The 25019-nt window shown below is 21.5% G+C and overlaps 1 protein-coding gene across 3 annotated transcripts in view; it reads right to left on the bottom strand.

Annotated features, from left to right (window-relative positions):
- Positions 1–200: 200 nt before the first annotated feature.
- The window catches only part of LOC117178717 (protein FAM76A), a 38775-nt gene continuing 13956 nt past the window's right edge, over positions 201–25019 (bottom strand). The window contains exons 4-6 of one of the 3 annotated variants that reach the window (XM_033370146.1): positions 19133–19269; positions 7822–8083; positions 201–534 (exon numbers count right to left, since the gene is read on the bottom strand). In XM_033370146.1, the coding sequence (XP_033226037.1) occupies positions 301–534; positions 7822–8083; positions 19133–19269 (633 nt within the window). In that variant the 3' untranslated portion in view covers positions 201–300. The remainder of the gene's footprint in view (positions 535–7821; positions 8084–19132; positions 19270–25019) is intronic. The other 2 variants (XM_033370152.1, XM_033370155.1) reach the window with 2 other exon arrangements.

The raw sequence follows: 25019 nt of genomic DNA, 5'->3' as shown, positions 1-25019 counted from the left end.
CCGACTTTCAACAATTCAATGGCTAAAAAAACGACGCTTGGTGAAAAAAAAAATCTCTAAAATCTCGAATTTAAAAAAGAAAAATTCCTAAATTGACGGCTCTAAATATTTCATAATCCCGATTCAATTGCGAATCGACAAAGAAATTTTAGAAATTAATTAATTTAGCAGAAATTGATAAATGAAAATGGGGGTGGGGGGGGGGGGGGGGGGGGGGGGTAAAAATGTCCACATCGACTCGAAGAAATCGGAAAAATTGTAGATAGAGATAGATAGGATAGGGTGGTACCTATTTATTGATCAGGGCACGGGACTGTCGGTGCCACTTCCGCTATTCTCGCTCTTCGCCTCGTTCTTCGTCGCGGCAATTCTGTCACGTTTCGTACTTTTCGAGAGAGTCGCCACTTCCTTGAGCAGACCCGAAATTTTCATTTGCATCGAGCTAATTTTCGCGTCGTACTCCTTTTCCGACGACTTGAATCTGTTGCGCAATTCCGCCTCGGCGGTGAAATTCTTCGCCTTCAGCTCGGTTATCTGCCACAACAAAACAACAACTACTAGCAACTACAAATTTAAAAACAAAAACAAAAAAAAAAACCATCATTTCCAAACGAAACAGAAATAAACCATTTTCAACCAAGATGATGAATTTTCAAGAAAAATCATCAATATTTTATTGAAATACTTTTAAATTTGCAACAAATAATAAACTTTTTTAATAAGGAAGAAAAAATTTCAACTAAAAACAATAATTGCTACCAGAAAAAGATGAATTTTCAACTAAAAAAGACAAATTCGAAACAAAGATGATTTTTCAACTAAAAAATTTATTTTCTACCAAAAGACAAGTTTTCTAACAAAAAATACAAGTTTTCAACCAACAATGAAATTTTAATTTTTAGATAAAAAAATCATTTAGAAAAAAGGGAATTTTCAACAATATAGTTTCAAATTTTCAATTAAAAGATAAGTTTTCAAACAAATACATAAATTTAAAATCAAATTTTATATTTTTCAACTAAAAAGAATTGATTTTCAACAAAGTAATTAATTTTTAAAACAAAATAGTTGAATTTTTATCCAAATAGATTCATTTTCAAAAACAAAGATGATTTTTTAACTAAAAAGGATAAGTTTTAAAAAAATCATTTAGAAAAAAGAGAATTTTCAATAAAATAGTTAAATTTTTAACCAAAAAAAAAAAAAGACTTTATAACAAATTAAGTGAATTTTTACCAAAATAATAAAAATTTCAAAAAAAAGTTCAAATTTTAATGTAAAAAACATAATTTTTCAAACAAATACATAAATTTAAAATCAAAACTAAAAAGAATTCATTTTCAACAAAATAATTAATTTTTAAAACAAAATAGTTGAATTTTTATCCAAATAGATTCATTTTCAAAAAACAAAGATGATTTTTCAACTGAAATGGATAAGTTTAAAAAAAAATCATTTAGAAATAAGAGAACTTTCAACAAAATAGTTAAATTTTTCACCAAAAAAAAATATGACTTTATAACAAATTAAGTGAATTTTTACTAAAATAATAATTTTAAAAAAAGTTCAAATTTACAACTAAAAAGGATAAGTTTTTAACCAAAATAATTGATTTTCAACAAAATAATTAAATAAAAAAACCGTTGAATTCTCAACAAAATAATTAAATTTTTTTTAAACTGTTGAATTTTTATCGAAATAGATAAATTTTTTTAAACAAAGATGATTTTTCAACTAAAAAAATTTATTTTCTACCAAAAGACAAGTTTTCTAATAAAAAAACACAAGTTTTCAACCAATAATGAAATTTAAATTTTTAGATAAAAAAATCATTTAGAAAAAAGGGAATTTTCAACAAAATAGTTAAATTTTTCACAAAAAAAAATGACTTTATAACAAATTAAGTGAATTTTTACCAAAATAATAAAAATTTCAAAAAAAGTTCAAATTTTCAATTAAAAGATAAGTTTTCAAACAAATACATAAATTTAAAATCAAATTTTATATTTTTCAAATAAAAATAATTGATTTTCAACAAAATAATTAATTTTTAAAATAAAATAGTTGAATTTTTATCCAAATAGATTCATTTTCAAAAAACAAAGATGATTTTTCAACTAAAAAGGATAAGTTTAAAAAAAAACATTTAGAAAAAAGGGATTTTTCAACAAAATATTTAAATTTTTCATCAAAAAAATATGACTTTATAACAAATTAAGTGAATTTTTAATTTTTAATTTAAAAAAAAAACGAATGTCCAACTAAAAAAATTAATTTTTAACCAAAAATAACACTTAATTTTTCAGTTAAAAAATAATAATTAAAAAAAAAAACTAATTTTTAACAAAATAGCTGAGTTTTTTTATAAAAAAATATGATTTTTCATCAAAATAAGTAGTTTTTTAACAAAATAATTAAATTAAATTAAAATTTGAATTTTCAAACAAATTCATAAACTTAAAAAAAGGATGATTTAAAAAAAAATGAAATTTCAACAAATTATTGCAGATTTAGACCAAAAAAAGATGACTTTTTCATAAAATAAGGGAATTTTTAACAAAAAAGTTAAATTTTCGATTAAAAAAAAGAAAATGATAAGTTTTCAACTAAAAATGGAAGTTAAATTTTCAATTAGAGCTTAATTTTTAATAAAATAATTCAAATTTCAACAAAAAAGTTCAACTATCGATAAAAAAAATATCGCTTTTCAACAAAATAAAGAAATTTTCAACAAAACAGTTGAATTTTTTAGCAAAAAATGCAGTTGAATCTTCAACAAAATTATTAAAATTTCAACAACAAAGTTCGATTTTTGACAAAAAAATATGACTTCAACAAAATTATTAAATTTAAAAAAAAAACTGTTGAATTTTTAAACCAAATAGATAATTTAAAAAAAAAGATGATTTTTCAACTAAAAAAAATTAATTTTCCAGCAAAAGACGAGTTTTTACGTAAAAAGTATAAGTTTTCAACCCAAAACGAATGTTCAATTTTTACAAAAATAGTTAAAATTTCAACAAAAAATATCTAATTTCAAACAAAAAATATCATTTTTCAACAAAATGAATTAATTTTCAACAAAATAATTAATTATTTTTTAAACTGTTGAATTTTTAAACCAAATAGATACCAAAAATTATGATTTTTTAACAAACTAAATGAATTTTTACGAACATAATTTAAATTTCAACAAAAAAGTTCAAATGTCGGTCAAAAAATATCGCTTTTCAACCAAAGAGTTGAATGTAAAAAAAAATATAATTGTTCCAAAAATTTCCAAAGATGATTAAAAAAAAATGTTATTCCAATAAATTAGTTCAGATTTTGACCGAAAAAAATTACTTTTTCATAACGTAAGAGAATTTTTAACAAAAACATTAAATAGACATATTCATCATTTCCAAACGAAACAAAATTAAACAATTTTCAACCAATATGATAAATTTTCAAGAAAAATCATCAGTATTTTATTGAAATACTTTTAAATTTGCAACAAATAATAAACTTTTTAATCAGGAAGAAAAAATTTCAACCAAGAACAACAATTGCTAGCAGAAAAAGATTAATTTTCAACTAAAAAAGACACATTTTCAGCCAAATATGTCAGATTTAAATATTTTCATTTTTTTTCAGCTCATCAATTTTTCACTCAAATAGTAGTTGAATTTCCAACTAAAAACAATCAATTTTGAAAACCAAACAAAACTGATAAATCTTGAAAACAATGGTTGAATTTTCAACGAAATAATTAAATTTTTTTTAAACTTTTGAATTTTTATCGAAATAGATAATTTTTTTAAAACAAAGATGATTTTTCAACTAAAAAAATTTATTTTCTACCAAAAGACAAGTTCTCTAATAAAAAATACAAGTTTTCAACCAACGATGAAACTTAAATTTTTAGTTTAAAAAATGAGTTAAAAAAGGAAATTTTCAACAAAATAGTTAAATTTTTCACAAAAAAAATGACTTTATAACAAATTAAGTGAATTTTTACCAAAATAATAAAAATTTCAAAAAAAAGTTCAAATTTTAATGTAAAAAACATAATTTTTCAAACAAATACATAAATTTAAAATCAAATTTTATATTTTTCAACTAAAAAGAATTGATTTTCAACAAAATAATTAATTTTTAAAACAAAATAGTTGAATTTTTATCCAAATAGATTCATTTTCAAAAAACAAAGATGATTTTTCAACTAAAAAGGATAAGTTTAAAAAGAACATTTAGAAAAACGGGAATTTTCAACAAAATATTAAAATTTTTCACCAAAAACAATATGACTTTATAACAAATTAAGTGAATTTTTACTAAAATAATAATTTCAAAAAAAGTTCAAATTTTCAACGAAAAAAGATAAGTTTTTAACCAAAATAATTGATTTTCAACAAAATAATTAAATAAAAAACCCGATGAACTTTTAAGCAAATAAATTAATTAAAAAAACAAAGATGATTTTTCAATTAAAAAAGATTAATTTTCCATCAAAAGACGATTTTTTTAACTGAAAATGCAAGTTAAGTTTTCAACTAGAAAAAAAATTGAAAAAAAAACGAATTTTAAATAAAGTATTTGAATTTTCGGATACAAAATATGTATTTTAAAACAAACTTTCAACAAAAAAGTTAAACTTTCGAAAAGGAAAGACAATTTTTGACCAAAATAAATCAATTTAAAAAAAAGAGCTTAATTTTTAACCAATAATTAATGAGACAATTTCATTTAAAGAAACAATTTTAAAAAAAGAAACAAATTTTCGACAAAGTAGTTGTATATTTTACCAAAAACCTTGAAAATTTCAAAAATTTTGAAACAAAAATACGACTTTTTAACAATTAAGTGCAATTTAACCAAAATAATAAAAAATAACCTCATTTTTAACAAAATAGTTGAGTTTTTTTAATAAAAAAAATGACTTTTCATCAAAATAAGTCATTTTCTAACAGAATAATTAAATTAAATTAAAACTTGAATTTTTAAACAAATACATAAACTTTCAAAAAAACGAGGATGATTTTTCAACAAAATAATTCAAATTTCAACAAAAAAGTTCGATTTTCGACAAAAGAAAGATGACATTTCGACCAAATGATTTAATTTTCAACAAAATAATTAATTTTTTTTAAACTGTTTAATTTTTACCAAAATAGATAATATTTTGTTTTAAACAAAGATGATCAATTTTTTACGTTAAAAAAATATGACTTTTGTAACAAACTAAATAAATTTTTATAAACATAATTTAAACTTCAGCAAAAAATTTCAAGAATAAAGTTCGAATTTCGACCAAAAAATATCACTTTTCTACCAAATTAATTAACAAAGATGATTTTTCAACTGAAAAGATAAATTTTCTGTCAATAGACGAGTTTTCACATAAAAAATTTTCCAGAAAATAGTGAAATTTTTTAAAAACAATTATGCATTTTTAATGCAAATGTTAAATTTTCAACTGAATTTTTTAAATTATATTTGTTTATTTTATAATTTATATATAAGATTTAAATTTTTTCTCAACTGATGAATTTTCAAACAAACACATAAATTTAAAATCAAATAGTTAAATTTTGAACCAAAAAAAATAAGTTTTCAAACCAAAAATAATAAACTTACAGACAGAATAGTTGAATTTTCAACGAAAATGTTGAATTTTTAACAATAAAAAGAATTAATTCTTAACAAAATAATTAATTTTTAAATAATGTAGTTCAACTTTTGACACAAAAATATGACTTTTTACCAATTAAGAGGATTTTAACCAAAATAATTCAAATTTCAAAAAAAAAAAAAGTTAAATTTCTCAATTAAAAAAGATAAGTTTTCAAACAAAAATAGAAAAGTTAAATCATCTGTTTAAAATATAAAAAATAAGAAAAAAGACCAAGAATTTTCAACAAAAACAAATTGAATTTTTTGATAAAAAAATATGTAGTTGAAAATTCTTCTGTTTTATTTGAAAATTAAATTATTTAGTTCAAAATTAAACTATTTCGTTGAAAATTTATGTTTTTTAAATGAAAATTCGTCTTTTTTTTGTAGAAATTAACCTTTTTGGTTGCAAATTAAATTATTTTGGTTAAAGATTCATCGTTTTAGTTGAAAATTCATTTTTTAAAATTAATAATTCAACTATTTAGATGAAAATTAAACTGTTTCGTTGAAAATTCATGTTTTCTAAATGAAAATTCAACTATTTCGGTAAAGAAATTTGTTAGTCAAAAATTCGAATCTTTTTTTTCATAAAAATGAATTTTTTTAGTTGAAAATTTCTCCTTTTTAATTAAAAATTAAAATATTTAATTAAAAAATGCAACTGTTTCGTTGAAAATTTATTGTTTGATTTATTGAAAAGTCGTCTTTTTTTGTAGAAATGAATCTTCTTGGTGGAATTTTAAACAAAAAAAAATACACTTTTCACTGAAATATTTTAATTTCATCAACTATTCCAGTGAAAAATGGATTATTTTGGTTAAAAATGTAACAGTTCAAGTTAAAAATGGACGATTTTAGTTGAAAATTGATCTGTATGGTTAAAAATTCGAATAATTTAGTGAAAAAATTAATTATTTTGTTTTAAATTTCAACTTTTCCAGTTAAAAAATTATCATTTTGTTTAAACTTCATCAGTTTGGTTTAAAATTAATTTTTTTTACGGAAAATTGAACTATTTCGTTGATTTTTTTTTATTTAGTCGAAATTACATGTTTTTTGTAGAAATTAATTATCCTTGTTGCAAATTAATTTTTTTTTAAATTGAAAATTCGTCTTTTTTATGTAGAAATTAATCCTCTTAGGGGAAATTTTAACTATTTCAGTTGAATTCATTATTTTCGTTAAAAATTCAGCCTTTTCAAGTTAAAAATGTACTATTTTAGTTGAAAATTTATTATTTTGGTTTTAAAATTCAACTGGAAAAGTTGAATTTTCAAATAAGATAATAACCTCTTTTATTAAAAATAGTTAAAATTGAAAGTATAAAGATCAATTTGCAACTAAAGTATTACATTTTTCACTAAAATAGTTTAATTTTATCAACTATTCCAGTGAAAAATTTATTATTTTGGTTAAAATTTCAACTTTTCAAGTTAAAAATTTACGATTTTATTTGAAAATTCATTTTGTTTAATTAAAAATTCAATTATTTAGTTCAAAATTAGACTTTTTCTTTAAAACTTTGTCTTTTTTAGTTGAAAATTTAACTATTTCGTTTAAAAAAAAAATTGTTGGTCGAAAATTCGTGTATTTTTTCGTAAAAATTAATCTGTTGTTGTTGAAAATTCATCCATTTTGATTGAAAATTCAACTGTTTCGTTAAAAAATTCATATTTTTTAAAATTGAAGTCTTTTTTTCTCGTAAAAATTAATCTTCTTTTGATGGAAAATTCCAATTGACGATTCATCACTTTTAGTTAAAAATTCATCAGAAGAAAAATTTATGTATTTCATTGAGAATTCATCTTTTGAGTAGAAAATTAATTTCTTTATACCAAAAAAAAAAAAAAAAAAAAAAAAAAAAAAAACAAGAACTATTAGGATGAAAATTGAACTGATTTAATAAGTTCTTTTTATTTTTTCAGTGACTTTTTTTTGTTTGTTTTTGGTTCAATTCAAAAGTATTTGATTTAAAATAAAAAATTCTTTCCTCGCTGAAAAGTGCACGAGCAAAGAATTAGTGGCGAGAGAAAAATATGCGATATAAGTTGTTGTAAATAATAAAAAAAATAAACAATAAATGAAAATAAATAAAAATCGATAAAATTAAAAAAAGAGAAAAAAAGAGAAAAAAAAAAGAATTAGAAAGATAGAAAAAGGAACCTGTTTGTCCTTGGTAAGGAGTTGGCCGTCTCGTATGCTAATCTGCTTTTGGAGATTGGCGATTTTCTCCTTGAGCTGGGTGACGGCGACGACGTGGTCGGAACTGTTGGGATCGTGGGGATCGTGGACGCCGACCATTCTCGCAATCTTGACCGGCGAGGGTCCATTCGACTCCGGCTCCGACTGCGGCGGCAGCTTCGTCACGTCCACTCTCTGCGGCCTCTTGTTGTGCCCCTTCAATCTGCAATCATCATCACTATCACTACAATAATAACAAAATATCATTACTCATTCAATTACTAATTCAAATAATAATCCTAATAATAATAATAATTATTATTTATTAGCTTTCATTTTTTATTTATTATTTAATCATTTATTAAGTTATTCAACTTTTCCAGTTAAAAGTTTATCATTTTCGTTGAAAATTCGGATTTTTCAGTTAAGAATTTATTATCTTCGTTGATAATTCTCCTCTTTCAATGGAAAAATGTATTATTTTCATTAAAAATTCAAATATTCCAGTGAAAAAATTTATTACCTCATTTAAAAATTCAACTTTTCGAGTAAAAAGTATATCATTTTGTTTAAAATTCAACTATTTTTAGTGAAAAAATCTATTATTTTCGATGATAATTCAACTTATCCAGTGAAAAAATTTATTATTTTCATTAAAAATTCAAATATTCCAGTGAAAAAATGTATTATTTTGTTTAAAAATTCAACTTTTCGAGTTAAAAGTTTATCATTTTGTTTAAAATTCAACTATTTTTAGTGAAAAAATCTATTATTTTCGTTGATAATTCAACTTATCCAGTGAAAAAATTTATTATTTTCATTAAAAATTCAAATATTCCAGTGAAAAAATTTATTATTTTGTTTAAAAATTCAACTTTTCGAGTTAAAAGTTTATCATTTTGTTTAAAATTCAATTAATTTAAGTGAAAAAATCTATTATTTTCGTTGATAATTCAACTTATCCAGTGAAAAAATATATTATATTCATTAAAAATTCAAATATTCCAGTGAAAAAATTCAACCATTTTTAGTTAAAAAATTTATTATTTTCTTTAAAAATTAAAATTTTTCAAATTAAAAATTTATCATTTTGTTGAAAATTCAGATTTTTCAGTGAAGAATTTATTATTTTCGTTAAAAATTGACCTCTTAAAATGAAAAAATTAATTATTTTTATTAAAAATTCAAATATTTCAGTGAAAAAATTGATTTTTTTCATTAAAAATTCAAATATTCCAGTGAAAAATTGATTATTTTCGTTGACAATTCAACTTATCCAGTGAAAAAATTCAACTATTTTTAATGAACAAATTTATTATTTTGTTTAAAATTCAGCTTTTCCAAATTAAAAATTTATCATTTTGTTTAAAATTCAGCTTTTCCAAATTAAAAATTTATCATTTTGTTGAAAATTCAGCTTTTTCAGTGAAAAATTTATTATCTTCGTTGATAATTCAACTGTTCCAGTTAAAAGTTTATGATTAGTTTATGTTTATGTTTAAAATTCAACTTTTTGTAGTGAAAAAATTTATTATTTTCGTTGAAAATTCAACGAAGAATTTAAGAATTAAAAGTTGGAAATTTATTAATTTCGTTAATAATTCAGCTTTTTCAGTGAAAAAAATTGATTATTTTCATTAAAAATTCAAATATTTCAGTGAAAAATTTATTATTTTCGTTGAGAATTCAGCTTTTCCAAGTTAAAACTTTATTAATTTGATCGAAAATTTTACATTACAGTAATAAAATTCAACTGTTTAAGTGAAAATGCATTATTTTGTTTGAAAATTCAACTATTTTTAGTGAAAAACTTTATTATTTTGTTTAAAAATTCAACTATTCCAAGTTAAAAATTTATCATTTTCGTTTGAAATTCAATTATTTTTAGTAAAAAAATTTTTTTTTTTAAATTCAACTTTTCTAAGTTAAAAATTCATCATTTTCGTTGAAAATTCAACTATTTTTAGTGAAAAAATTTATTATTTTGTTTAAAAATTCAACTTTTTCAGTTAAAAGTTTCTCATTTTGTTTAAAATTAAACTATATTTAGTGAAAAAATGTATTATTTTGTTTAAAATTCAGCTTTTCCAAATTGAAAGTTCATTATTTTGTTTGAAAATTCAGTTTTTTCGTTAAAAATTTATTATCTTCGTTAATAATTCAACTTTTCCAGTGAAAAACTTTATTATTTTGTTTAAAAATTCAACTTTTCCAATTTAAAAATGTATCATTTTCATTTAAAATTCAACTACTTTTAGTAAAAAAATTTAGTATTTTTTTTTTTAAATTCAAAAAATTGTTTATTTAAAAAAAATTCAAATATTCCAGTGAAAAATTTATTATTTTCGTTGATAATTCAACTTTTCTAATGAAAAAATTTATTATTTTGTTTAATATTCAGCTTTTCCAAATTAACAGTTTATCATTTTGTTGAAAATTCACCTTTTTCAGTGAAAAAATGTATTATTTTCCTTAAAAATTAAACTTTTCCAATTAAAAGCTGATCATTTTTGTCGAACATTCAACTATTTTTAGTGAAAAAATTTATTATTTTCGTTAAGAATTCAGCTTTTCCAAGTTAAAAATTTATTAATTTGGTCGAAAATTTTACATTATCGTAATAAAATTCAATTATTCAAGTGAAAAAATGCATTATTTTGTTTGAACATTCAACTATTTTTATTACAAAAATTTATTATTTTCTAGTTAAAAATTTATCATTTTCGTTGAAAATTCAACTACTTTGAGTAAAACAAATTTATTATTTTGTTTAAAATTCAGCTTTTCTAAATTAAAAGTTTATTATTTTGTTTGAAAATTCAGCTTTTTCGTAAAAAATTTATTATCTTCGTTGATAACTCAACTTTTTCAGTGAAAAAATTTATTATTTTGTTTAAAATTCAGCTTTTCCAAATTAAAAATTTATTATTTTGTTTGAAATTTCAACTTTTCCAAGTTAAAAGTTTAGCACTTTGTTTCAAATTCAGCTTTTTCATTAAAAATAATAACTTGAAAAGTTGAATTTTCAACGAAAATAATAAATTTTAAACCGGAAAAGCTGAATTTTATACAAAATGATCAATTTTTAACCAGAAATGTTGAATTCTCAAACAAAATAATAAATTTTTAACTAGAATAGTTGATAAAATTAAACTATTACAGTGAAAACATTTATTATTTTGGTTTAAAATTCACTTTTCTAGTTGAAAATTTATTATTTTTCTTTGAAAATTCATTTTTTCCTGGTAAGAATTTATTAAATTGTTCGAAAATTCAACTTTTCCAGTGAAAAAAATTTATTATTTTGTTTAAAATTCAGGTTTTCCGGGTTAAAACTTTTTTTTCACTGGAATAGTTGACAAATTTTAAGTATTTTGTTTAAAATTCACCTTTTACAGTTAAAAGTTTATTATTTTGTTTGAAAATTCAACTATTTTTATTGAAAAAATTTATTATTTTCGGTGAAATTTCAACTTTTTCAGTTGAAAATTTATCATTTTGTTTCAACTTCAGCTTTTCCAAGTTAAAAGTTTATTATTTTTGTTGAAAAATTATCACTAGGATAATAAAATTCAATTATTCAAATGAAAAAAATGCATTATTTTGTTTGAAAATTCAACTATTTTTAGTGAAAACATTTATTATTTTGATTGAAAAATCAAATTTTTCAATTAAAAATTTATTATTTTGGTCGAAAGTTTATCTTTAGGGTATAAAATTCAAATATTTCAGTGAAAAATTCATTATTTTGCTTGAAAATTCAGCTTTTCCAAGTTTAAAATTTACTATTTTAGTTGAAAATTGATATTTATAGTTAAAAATTCAACTATTTTAGATTAAAATGAATTGTTTTGGTTGAAATCTTCCCTTTTCCAGTTCAAAATGTATTATTTTCGTTGAAAATTTCACTATTCCACTGAAAAAATTTATTATTTTGTTTGAAAATTCATCTTTTTCAGCTGAATTTCCAACCAAAATAATAAATTTTTAACTGAAAAAGTTCAATTTTCCACCATAAAGATTAATTTTTACATAAAAAAGACGAATTTTCAATTAAAAAAAAATTAATTTTCATCAAAAGAAAATTAATTTCTACAAAAAACATGAATTTTCGACTAAATAAAAAAAATTCAACGAAATAGTTAAATTTTCAGTTAAAAAATTAATTTTTCACGAAACTGATGATATTTCAAACAAAATAATAATTTTTTTTACTCAAATATTCGAATTTTAAACCATAAAGATGAATTTTCATCTAAAATAGTAGATTTTCAACTTGAAAAGTTGAATTTTTAACCAAAATAATAAATTTTTTAATGTTATTAGTTAATTAAATAATTATTTTGTTTAAAATGCAGCTTTTTCAGTTAAAAATTTATTATTAACGTTGAAATGCAACTGATTTTGGTGAAAAATGTATTATTTTGTTTGAAAATTCAACTTTTCCAGCTGAATTTTCAACCAAAATAATACATTTTTAACTAGAAAAATAGAATTTTAAACCGTGAAGATGAATTTTCTACTAAAATCGTACATTTTTCAATGGAAAAGTTGAATTTTCCACCAAGAAGATTAATTTTTACATTAAAAAAAGACTAGCTTTTAATCAAAAATCATACATTTTCAACGAAACAGTTAAATTTAAATTAAATAATTGAATTTTTAACTGGAAAACTTGAATTTTCAACTAAAATCGTAAATTAGTAACTTGAAAAGTTTAATTTTAAACCAAAATAATCAATTTTTCACGGGAATAGTTGATACAATTAAAATATTCCAGTGAAAAATGTATTATTTTGGTTTAAAATTCAACTTTTCAAGTTAAAAATTTATTATTTTTGTTAAAAATTCAACTTTATATTATAAAATTGAACTATTCCAGTTGAAAATTCACTACTTTAGTTGAAAATTCAACTATTTTGTGCGAGAAAGGTTATTATTTTGTTTAAAAGTTCAACTTTTCAAGTTAAAAATCTACTATTTTAATTGAAAATAGTTTAATTTTAAACCATAAGGATAAATTTTAAACTAAAATAGTTAATTTTCAACTGGCAAGGCTGAATTTTAAACGAAAATAATCTGTTCAACTGGATAGTAAAAATTTTCCATTAAGAAGATTAACTTCTATATAAAAAAAGACGGATTTTCGACTAAACAAAAATTCAAAGAAATAGTTCAATTTTCAATTAAAAAATTAATTTTCAAACCAAACTGATGAATTTTGCAACTAAAATGATGAATATAAAACTTAAATAGTTGAATGTTCAACCAAAAAAATTAATTTTTATGAAAAAAGAAACGAATTTTCAATAAAAAAGTTTTTTGCCGAAATAGGTTAATTTAAAAAAAAAAAATTTCAACGAAACAGTTGAATTTAAAAAAAAAACTGAACTTTTAATAAAATAAGATGAATTTTCAACTAAAATAATGAATCTTTAACAAAAATAATTGAATTTTGAATCAGGAAGATAATTTTTTTAAAAAATACATGCATTTTCGACTAAATAAAAAAAATTCAACAAAACAGTTCAATTTTCAGTTAAAAAATTAATTTTCAAATGAAACAATACAAATTTTTTCACTAAAATATTCGAATTTTAAACCATACAGATGAATTTTCAACTAAAATAATAAATTTTTAACTAAAGAAGTTGAATTTTCAATACAAAAAAATAAATTTGTCACCGGAATAGTTGATAAATCAACTATTTTGTACGAAATTTACTATTTTATTTGAAAATTCAAATTTTCCAGTTAAAAATGTACTGAATTTAACTCTTTTGTAGTAAAAATTTAATTACTTTGTTAAAAGTTAAACTCTTTCGTTAAAAATTAATTTTCTTTCTTGAAGAATCATAATTTTAATTAAAAATTCATCTTTGGTCGAAAAATGAGCTATTTTCTTCTGATTATTGTATATATATATTTTTTAATTGATTTTTTAACTGAAGATATATATTATTTCAGTAGAATATTCCATTATTTTAATTGAAAATACATCGTTTTCGTTGAAAATATAACTTTTTTTTCTGTCGAAAATTATTTACTTTTTTGTGAACTGAAAATGTAATAATTCTAAATAAAAATCCATCATTTTAGTTGAAAATTCATGTAATATATTAAAAATTATTCTTCTTTCTTTATTTAAAAATTGATCACTTTAGATGAAAATTAAACTTTTTTGAGTTGAAAATTGATTATTTTGTTGAAAATTCATTTGTATGAATGACAATATGTAAAATAGATTTTTTGAAATAGAGGAGCTTATTAAATAAATATTAAAAATAGGGCATGGATTTCTACGATTTCACGGGATTTAGGGGAATTTTAATAATTTCGAAAAATTCCAAAGCATTTCAACAAATTGTTAAGATTTTAAGGGACTTTAGGAAAGAAATTTGGTAAGTGAGGGACATCAGAGATTAAAATCTTAAAAATAGGGGACTTTATGAATCAAATATTAAAAACAGGGGATTTTAGATACCAAATCTTGAAAATAGGGAACTTTAGACCAAAAAAATCTTTAAAATAGGGAATTTTAAAAACAAAATATGGAAAATAGTGAATTTTAGGCCAAAAAATCTTTAAAATAGGCGATTTTCAAAAACAATCCTTGAAAATAATGAAATTAAGCCAAGCAAAAATGTTAAAAATAGGGGATTTTAAAAACCAAATCATGAAAACAGGGGAATTTAGGGAACGAATCAATAAAACCGGAGATTTTTGGCTACATTTTGAAAATATGGAACATTTGGGATCATATTAACTTGAAAATAGTGAATTTTAACCACAACAAATTCTTGAAAATAGGGGATTTTAAAAAGCAAATCATTAAAATAGGAAACTTTAGAGATCAAATTTTGAAAATAGGGAATTTTAGGCCGAAAAAATTTTAAAATATGAGACTTTATGAAACAAATCTTAAAAATAGGGGACTTTATGTATCAAATCTTGAAAATAGGGAATTTTAGGCCAAAAAAATCTCAAAAATAGGGGACTTTAGAGACCAAATCTTGAAAATAGTGAAGTTTGGGCAAAAAAATCTTAAAACAGGAGAATTTAGGAAGCAAATATTGAAATTAGGCGAATTTAGGCAAAAAAAATTTTGAAAATAGGGGAGTTAAGGGAACCAATATTAAAAATAGGGAATTTTTTGGAACAAATATTGAAAATAGTACATTTTAGCGATCAAATCATGAAAATAGGAAATTTTAGGAACCAAATCTTGAAAATAGTGAATTTTAGTCCTAAAAATCTTGAAAATAAGGGATTTTAAAAACCAAATCTTGAAAATAATGAATTTTAGTCCTAAGAATCTTGAAAATAGGGAATTTTAGAGCACAAATCTAGAAAATAATGAATTTAAACCAAACAAAAATGTTGAAAATAGGGGATTTTAAAAACCAAATCATGAAAATAGGGGAATTTAGGGAACGAATCAAGAAAACAGGAGATTTTTGGCTAAATTTTGAAAATAGGGAACATTTGGGATCATATTATCTTGAAAATAGTGAATTTTAATCACAACCAAATCTGGAAAATAGGGGATTTTAAAAACAAAATCTTGAAAATAGAGGATTTTAGGGCAAAAAATCTATAAAATTGGGAATTTTAGAGACAAAATCTTGAAAATAGTCAATTTTAGGCAAAATAATCTTGAAAACAGGAGAATTTAGGAAGCAAGTATAGAAATTAGGGGGCTTTAGGGATCAAAATTTTACAAATAGTGGATTTTAGAGATTAAATTTTAAAAAATAGGGATTTTTAGAGATCAAATATTAAAAATAGTGGTATTTAGGAAAGAAAATCTTGAAAATAGGAAAGTTTGACAAACAAATCTTGAAAATAGTAGTCTTCAGATACTACGTCATAAAAAATAGGGAAATTAGGATACAAATGTTGAAAATAGGGGATTTTATGTATCAAATATTGTAAATAGGGGTTTTCAGACATCAAATTTTGAAAGTAAGACACTTTCGATATCAAACCCGTAAAATAGGAAGAAAATCTTGAAATAGGGGATTTCATAGATCGAAACTTGAAAAATAGGGGATTTTAGAATCAATAAATGAAAAGATCAAACCTTGAAAATAGGGGAACTTAGGTAAAAAATCTTGAAAATAGGTGATTTCAGAAACCAAATCTTGAAAATAGGACACTAAAGATCAAATATTAAAAATAAAGAATTTTAGTCAAAGAAAATCTTGAAAATCAAGGATTTTAGACAAAAGTCTAGAAAATATGGGATTTTATAGACCAAATCTTACAAAATAGAGAATTTTAGAGACTACATAATGAAAATAGAGAATTTTAGGCAACAAAACTAAAAAATAGAAAAATTGAGTAAACAAATCTTGATAATAGGGAATTTTAGAATTAATAATTGAAAATCAGGGACTTTAGGGATCAAATTTTTTTTACAAAGGGGGATTTTAGAGATCAAAAATTACCAATAGTGTAATTGAGGAAAACAAATCTTGAAAATAGGGAAGTTTGGGAAACAAATTTTGAAAATAGTAGACTTCAGATAGTGAATCATAAACGTAGGGCAATTAGGAATCAAATATATTTAAGGGGACAAATTAAAAATAATACGGGATTTTAGACATCAAATCTTCTAAATAGGGGATTTTTGCGTTCAAATTTAAAAAATAGGGGATTTTAGAGAAAAAAATTTGCATATAGCGGATTTTTGAGATCAAATTTTGAAATTAGGGAAATTGATTTAAGAAATCTTGAAAATAGGGAAGATTAGGAAGCAAAAAGTTTAAAGATAGGTTACTTCAGACACCAAATTTTTAAAATAGGACACTTTAGAGACCAAATCTTGAAACTTGGGAATTTTAGGCAAAAAAATCTGGAAAAAAGGTGGTTTTATAGATGAAATTTTGAAAAAAGGGGACTTTAGGGATACAATTGGAAAAATAGGGGATTGTATAGATATAATTTTAATAGTATGATATTTTAGAATAAATCATTAAAAATAGGGATCTTTAGAAATCAATTCTTGACAATAGGGAGTTTTAGAGACCAAATCTTAAAATAGGGGATTTTAGAGATTATATTATGAAAATAGTGAATTTTATAATCAGTAATTGAAAACAGGAGAATTTAGGTACCAACTTTAAAAAAAGGTGATTTCAGGCAAAGTAATCTTAAACATATAACACTTTAGAGGCTAAATATTGAAAATAGGGAAATTTTTGCAAAAAATCTTGAAAATAGGGAAGTTTAGGGAGGAAATCGATTAAAAATAGGTGATTTCAGACACCAAAGTTTAAAAATAGGACTTTTTAGAGACCAAATTTTTAAAATAGGGACTTTCAGGCAAAAAAATCTTGAATATAGGGAAGTTTAGGACACAAATGTTCCAAATAGGAGACTTAACAGATTTTTCTTTCAAATGGGCAATTTTGAAGGCCAAATCTTGAAAATAGGAAACTTTATACACTAAATCTTGAATATAGGGGATTTTGCATTTGAAAATTTTGAAAATGGTGATTCAGATTTTTAAAAATAGGGGATTTTAGAGATCAAATCATGAAAATAGAAGAATTTACTACACAAATCTTGATAATAGGGAATTTTACGAAAAATCATTTTAAAATAGGAGATTTAAGAAACATGTATTGATAATAGGGGATTTCAAGCAAAAGAATCTTGAAAATCGGGAATTTTAGGGGAAAAATCTGGAAAATAGAGTACTTTAAAGAAAGTCTGGAAAATACGGGATTTTAGACCAAAAAAAGTATGGAAAAAAGGAGATTTTAGATAAACAAAATCTTGAAAATCGGGAATTTTAGGGACAAAATTTAAAAAATAAGGGATTTTAAAGACCAAATCTTAAAAATAGGGGATTGTAGAGAACAGATCTTGAAAATAGGAAACTTTAGGGATAAAACTTTAAAAATTGGGGATTTTAAAGATACTACCTTACAAATAGGGAATTGTAGAATAAATAACTGAAAATAGGGAACTTTAGGGATAATTTTTCTTTAAATAGGGGATTTTAGAGATACAATCTTAAAAATAGGAAGTTTAGAATAAATCATTGAAAATAGGGAACTTTAGGGTTAAAACTTTAAAATAGGGGATTTTAGAGATACCATCTTAAAAATAGGGAATTTTAGAATAAACCATTGAAAATGGGTAACTTTAGAGATAGATTTTTTTTAAATAGGGGATTTTAGAGATACCATCTTAAAAATAGGGAATTTAAGAATAAATCATTGAAAATGGGGAACTTTATGGATAGATATTTTTTAATAGGGGATTTTAGAGATAGCATCTTAAAAATAGGGAATTTTAGAATAAATCATTGAAAATAGGGAACTTTAGGGATAAAATTTATAAAATAGGAGATTTTAAAGACCAAATCTTTAAAATAGGGGTTTTTAGAGAACAGATCTTGAAAATAGGGAACTTTAGGGATTTTTCTAAATAGGGGATTTAAAGATACCATCTTAAAAATAGGGAATTTTAGAATGCATCATTGCAAATAGGGAACTTTAGGGATACAACTTTAAAAATAGGGGATTTTGAAGACCAAATCTTACAAATAGGGAATTTTAAAATAAATCATTGAAAGTAGGGAACTTTAGAGATAAAATTGATAAAATAGGAGATTTTAAAGACTAAACCTTAACAATAGGGGATTTTAGAGTCCAAATCTTAAAAATAGCGGATTTTACAGAACAGAACTTGAAAATAGAGGACTTTAGGGATCAAATCATAAAAAAAGAAGAATTTACTATACAAATCTTGATAATAGGGAATTTTAACCAAAAAAATCTTGAAAATAGGAGAATTTAGGAAACAAGTATTGATAAATGGGGGATTTTAGGACAAAAAAATCTTGAAAATCGGGAACTTTATGGGAAAAATCTGGAAAATAAGGGATTTGAGATCAAAAAAAGTCTGGAAAATAGGGGATTTTAGTAAAACAAAGTCTTGAAAATCGGAAATTTGAAGGAAAATCTGGAAAATAGGGGATTTTAGACAAAAAAATTCTGGAAAATAGGGGCCTTTAGAGACCAAATATTAAAAATCGGGGACTTTAGGGATAAAATTTTTTAAAATAGGGGATTTTGGAGACCAAATCTTAAAAATAGGGAATTTTAGAGAACCGAACTTAAAAATAGGGAACCTTAGGGATCAAATCATAAAAAATAGAAGAATTTATTATACAAATCTTGAAAATAAGAGAATTTAGGAAACAAATATTGATAATAGGGGATTTTAGGCCATAAAATCTTGAAAATCGGAGAGAGAAAAAAACAAAAAGAAAAATTACTTTTGTTCTTTGTGCTTTGCAGCTCGTTGTTGAGCCAATTTCAAGTGAGCTCGTCTTTCTGATTCTGTCTGCTTTGTTTTTGCGAGTGCGCGCTTATAGGAAAGAGTGCAGAGCCAGCAGAGCAGTTTTCCATCGACCTAAAACCGATAACAAAACCACAAAAATAATACCCGATTTCAATTTAAACTATTCCATTTTTATATTCAAAATTTTTTAATTCTCGGAATAATTTATCGGTGAAAATTGGACAGGGTGGCGATTCGACAGACAATTTTTCATTTCCCAGTTTTTCCATTTTTTCCGGCCAACTAAAAAGTAACATAATCACAGTTGATTAATTTTCTACCAAAAAAAAAAAAAAAAAAATACCATTTTTAAAATAAAATACATGAATTTTGAACAAGACAATTAAATTTTCAATTAAAGAAGACATATATTCAATCAAATAGTTAAATTTTAAACTAAAAAATAAAATAATTTTCAAACAGAAAATGGAATAGTTACAATTCTAAAAGAAAAAATTAATTTTCAACCTTACCGATGAATTTTTCCACTAAAATGATGAATCTTCAACTGAATTAGTTGAATTTTCAACAAAAAAATTTTTTTTACTAAAAACGATCAATTGTTAACCAAAACTGAAATAATTAAGTTTTAAGTTTAAAAAAAAAAAACAATTCTCAAGCAAAAAGGACGAATTTTTAAATAAAAAAAGTTCATTTTTCAAACAAAAATTTAATAAATATATTTGTAACCAAAAAATGAATGTTTAGCCTAAAAGATGAATTTTTAACTAAAATTATAAAATATTTATATTTTTAACCAAAAAAATTCTTTTCAAAACCGAAAAAAAAGAATTTTTAAACAATGACATAAAATTCCGAAGAAGGTCATTTTCTACGACAAATAAAAACGAATTTTGTTAACAAAATAAGGGCATTTTCAAAGAAATAATTAAATTTTTTGTCGAAAAAAAAAACAATTTTCAGTCAACTTGTTAAATTTTGTTCTAGAAGAGATCAATTTTCAACCAAAAATATATAAAATTTCCAGTTGGAGAAATTGAAGTATTTTCAACTAAAATGAAATATTTGACTTTTATACCTATCAAAAAGATTAATTTTCTACGGAAGAAAAAAAGACAAATTTTCGACAAATTACATAAATTTTCAAACAAATATTTTGAATTTGAATAAAAAATTTCACATTTCAAACAATTAGTTAAATTTTCATCCAAAATCAAACGGATTTTTAATAGAATGTTGAACCAAAGAGTTAAATGTCTCACTAAAATTATGAAATATTCAACTGGATTCATAGCTACACTTTTAGTTAAAAAAATATATATAATTAAAAAGATAAAAAAAAATTTCAACAAAATAGATCAATTTTCCGCAAAAAAAAAATTCCTTTTCATCCATAATCCATTTTTTACTCAAGACTATAAGAAATTTTGTAATTTAACAGATCAATTTTCAAACAGAGTAGTTATATTTTCAACGAAAAAAGGTTGAATTTTTAACCAAAGATTATCAATTTTCTGAAAGGCAAATTAATTTTCTACCATAAAAAGACGAATTTTTAACAAAATAAAGGAATTTTTAACAAAATAAAGGAATTTTCAACTAAGCAAAGTTTATTTTCAAATTAAAAGATCAATTTCTAATTTAAATATGAATTGACAAAAATAGTTAAATTTTTAACGAAAAATATGAAATTTCAACAACAAAAAATTAATTTTCTACTAAAAAATCTAATTTTCAATCAAATTTATAAATTTTTAAGAACAAATTTGAATTTTTAACCAAAAATATTAATTTTCAAGAAAAAAATTGAAATTTTAACTGAAGTCTCTAAATTTTCTACCAAAAAGATAACATTTTAACCAAATAAATGAATTTATTTATTTTCAATTTAAAATATCAATTTTCAACCAAAAATATTAATTTTCAACAAAAAAGTTTGATTTTTTAACCAAATACATTAATTTTTAAATAAAAAGGATTTATTTTATATTTAAAATATCAATTTTCGATGAAAATAGCAAATTTTTCAACCAAAAATATGAATTTTTAACAAAATACATGAATTTTTAACTAACAAAAATTAATTTTCAATTGAAAGTATCAATTTTCATTTTAAAATATCAATTTTTAACCAAAATCGTTCAATTTTCAAACAAAAATATGAATTCTCAAGCCAAAAGACAAATTTTCAACAAAAAAATTAATTTTCAACAAAAAAGATTAATTTTTCAACAAAAACAACTTTTTTGTTGAAAATTAATTTTTTAGTTGAAAATTTGTCTTTTGGATAAATTTTTGACAACAAAAATGTGAAATTTCAGCTAAACTAATTAATTTTGAAGGAAATTTATAAATTTTAAAGAAAAGAAAACTTGAATTTTTTAACCAAAAATATGAATTTTCAAGAAAAAATTTAAAATTTTAACCCAAGTCTCTAAATTTTCTACCAAAAAGATAAACTTTTAACCAAATAAATGAATTTAATTATTTTATTTTCAATTTAAAATATCAATTTTCAACAAAAAAAGTTTGGATTTTTAAACCAAGACGAATTTTTAACCAAATACATCAATTGTAAACTAAAAAGATTTATTTATATTAAAAATATCAATTCTCAATTTGATATATAAATTTTCGACCAAAATAGAAAAAATTTTCAACTAAAAATATGAATTTCATTTGAAAATATCAATTTAAATTTAAAAGATCAATTTTTAACAAAAATATTTAAGTTTTTAACCAAAAATATTAATTAAAAAAAAAGATGAATGTTTAATCCAGAACCATGAATTTTTATTCCAAGATTATTAATTTTCTGAAAAGCAAATTAATTTTCTACCAAAAATACGAATTTCATCAAAATACACGAGTTTTCGACTAAGAAAAATTAATTTTCAATTTAAAATATAAATTTTCAACCAAAATCGTTCAATTTTCAAACAAAAATATGAATTTTCAAGAAAAAATTTGAAATTCTGACCCAAGTCTCAGGATTTTCTACCAAAAAGACGAATTTTTAACCAAATAAATGAATTTATTTATTTTCTTTTTTATTGTCAATTTAAAATATCAATTTTCAACAAAAAAGATTGAAATTTTAACCAAACACATAAAGTTCAAACTAAACAAGGTTTATTTTATATTCAAAATATCAATTTTCAATGTTAAATATAAATATTCGACGAAAATAGCAAAATTTTCAACGAAAAATATAAATTTTCACGACAAAAGACAAATTTTCAACTAAGAAATTAATTTTCAACGAAAAAGATTAATTTTTCAGTTGAAAATTTGTCTTTTGGATAAATTTTTGACAAAAAACATGCAATTTCAGTTAAAATAATTAATTTTTCTACCATAAAGACGAATTTTTAACAAAACGAAGGAATTTTCAACCAAAAAAAATTTATTTTCAATATAAAAGTTTTCAAGTTTCAACCAATTAATTTTACTTCCAACCTAAAACATGAATTTTAAAATAAAATAATAAATATCTGACTGAAATACTTGAGCTTTTAACCGAAAAGAAGAATTTTTAAACAAGAAAATAAATTCTCATTGATAAAGTTAATTTTCTACTGAAAAAAATAATTTTTTTTAACAAAGTACGTGAGTGTTCAACGAAATAATTGAATTTTCAATTTGAAATAACAAATTTTTAGCAAAATTGTTGAATTTGAACTATAAAGGATCAGTTTTCAATTACACCAAAAAGATTAATTTTTGAAAAAGAAGACTAATTTTCAACAAAACTCATAAATTTTCAACGAAAATTTTGAATTTTAAACTAAAAAGAATTAATGTTTAACGAAAAAAATTGAATATTTAAATTTGTAATTTAAAAAATTAGTTTTAAACCAAACTGTCGAACTTTGAACTAAAAAATGATAAATTTTCAACTCGAATAATTGAATTATCAACCAAAAAGATACATTTTTAAACCATAAAATTAATTTTCAAACAAAACGATTAATTTTCGAATAAAAAAATACAATTCTTTAAATAAAATACATCAATTTTTAACGAAACAGTTGAATTTTTAATTAAAAAAGACTAATCTTCAACCAAAAAGTTGAAATTTCAACTAAAACAAAACAAAAATTCCAACAGAAAATTAATTGAATTATCAAAAAACAAAATTAACTTTTACTAAAAAAGATAAATACTAAAAAGCATAAATTGAACTTTTAAATAAAAAAAGATAATTTTCGAAACAAACATTTCATAATTAATATAATTAATAATTTAATTATTTATTTTGAAATAAAATAATAAATATTTAACTGAAATACTTGAGGTTTTAACCGAAAAGAAGAATTTTTAAACAAAAAGACAAAGTTTTAACAAGAAAAAAAAAAAAATTTCACCTAAAAAAATCAATTTTTTACAAAATACGGTAGTTTTTAACAAAATAGTTAAATTTTTAATTAAAACAAAAAAAAAGAATTTCCAACAAAAAATTGAATAATTAAATTTTTCAGTAAAAAAAATTCTTTTCATCCAAAAGAAAAAACAAGTTTTCCATCGAATAACTCATTTTTTACAACAGAAATGATTTTTTAATTAACATAACAAATATTTAAACAAATCAAAAGAAGTAATTTAAAAAAAAATAATTTCTAAAAAAAATCGAGTTTTTAATAAAATACGAAAATTTTCAACGCAATAGTTGAATACTCGATTAAAAAAAAAAGACAAACTTTCAGTCGAAATGTTGAATTTTTAACCAAAAGGAAGAATCAACCAAAAATTTCATTAAAAATTAAACTTTTTAGTTGGATATTAATTTTTTTTAGATGTGGACTCAAGTATTTTGTTGAAAATTTGTCTTTTAGGGTTAAATCCAACTGTTTTATATTTTGAATTTAAATATTTTTTGTTAAAATATCAACTATTACATTTTTTGTTGAAAATTCGTCTTTTTAGGTTGAAAATTTCGGACCTTGATTGAAAGTTGAACTACTTTCTCAAAAGTTGATTTATTATGGTTCAAGATTCATAATTTTAGATAAAAATTTGTTTTTTTTTTTATTTCTTAAAGTTATTTTCTTGAATTGAAAATTTAAAAATTTAGTTAAAAATTCCAACTTTCTTCCTGAAAATTCATATTTTTGGTGAAAAATTTAACTATTTTGGTTGAATAATGATATTTTAAAATGAAAATTAATCGTTCTTCGGGAAAAAATAATTAATTTAGCTGAAATTTCATGTTTTTTTGTCAGAAATTGACCTTTTTGGGTTGAAAATTAAATTTCATGATGAAAATTCATATTTTTTATTAAAAATTCATCTTTTTCTCGAAATTTATTATTTTTTTAATTGAAAATTTTTCTTTTGACTTGAAAATTGATATTTTTGATTGAAAATTGATATTTAAAATTGAAAAACAATTTTTCTCAGTTAAAAATTCATCTATTTGGTAGAAAATTCATGTATTTTGTTGAAAATTAACTTTTTTTTTGAAAATGTATATTTTTTTTTATTGAAAATCCAACTATTTTGTTTGAAATTTTTGGTAGAAAATTAATGTATTTTGTGGAAAATTCGGACTTTTGGGTTAAAATTTCCAACTTTCTTGCTGAAAATTCATATTTTCGGTTGGAAAATTAAATTTCATTATGAAAATTCATATTTTTGGTTGAAAATTTAACATTTTTCTTGAAAATTAATTTTTTTAAATTGAAAATCGAACTATTTTGTTGGAAAAATGATATTTTAAATTAAAAATTAATTTTTCTTAGTTGAAAATTCAATTTTTGGTAGAAAATTAATGTATTTTGTGGAAAATTCGGACTTTTGGGTTAAAAAATTCCAACTTTCTTGCTGAAAATTCATATTTTTGGTTGAAAATTCAACATTTT

This window comes from Belonocnema kinseyi, chromosome 1 (genome assembly GCF_010883055.1).
Source record: "Belonocnema kinseyi isolate 2016_QV_RU_SX_M_011 chromosome 1, B_treatae_v1, whole genome shotgun sequence".
Taxonomy (NCBI): domain Eukaryota; kingdom Metazoa; phylum Arthropoda; class Insecta; order Hymenoptera; family Cynipidae; genus Belonocnema; species Belonocnema kinseyi.
Note: the sequence above shows the minus strand (reverse complement) of the source record. Positions and strands in the feature narration are given on the sequence as shown.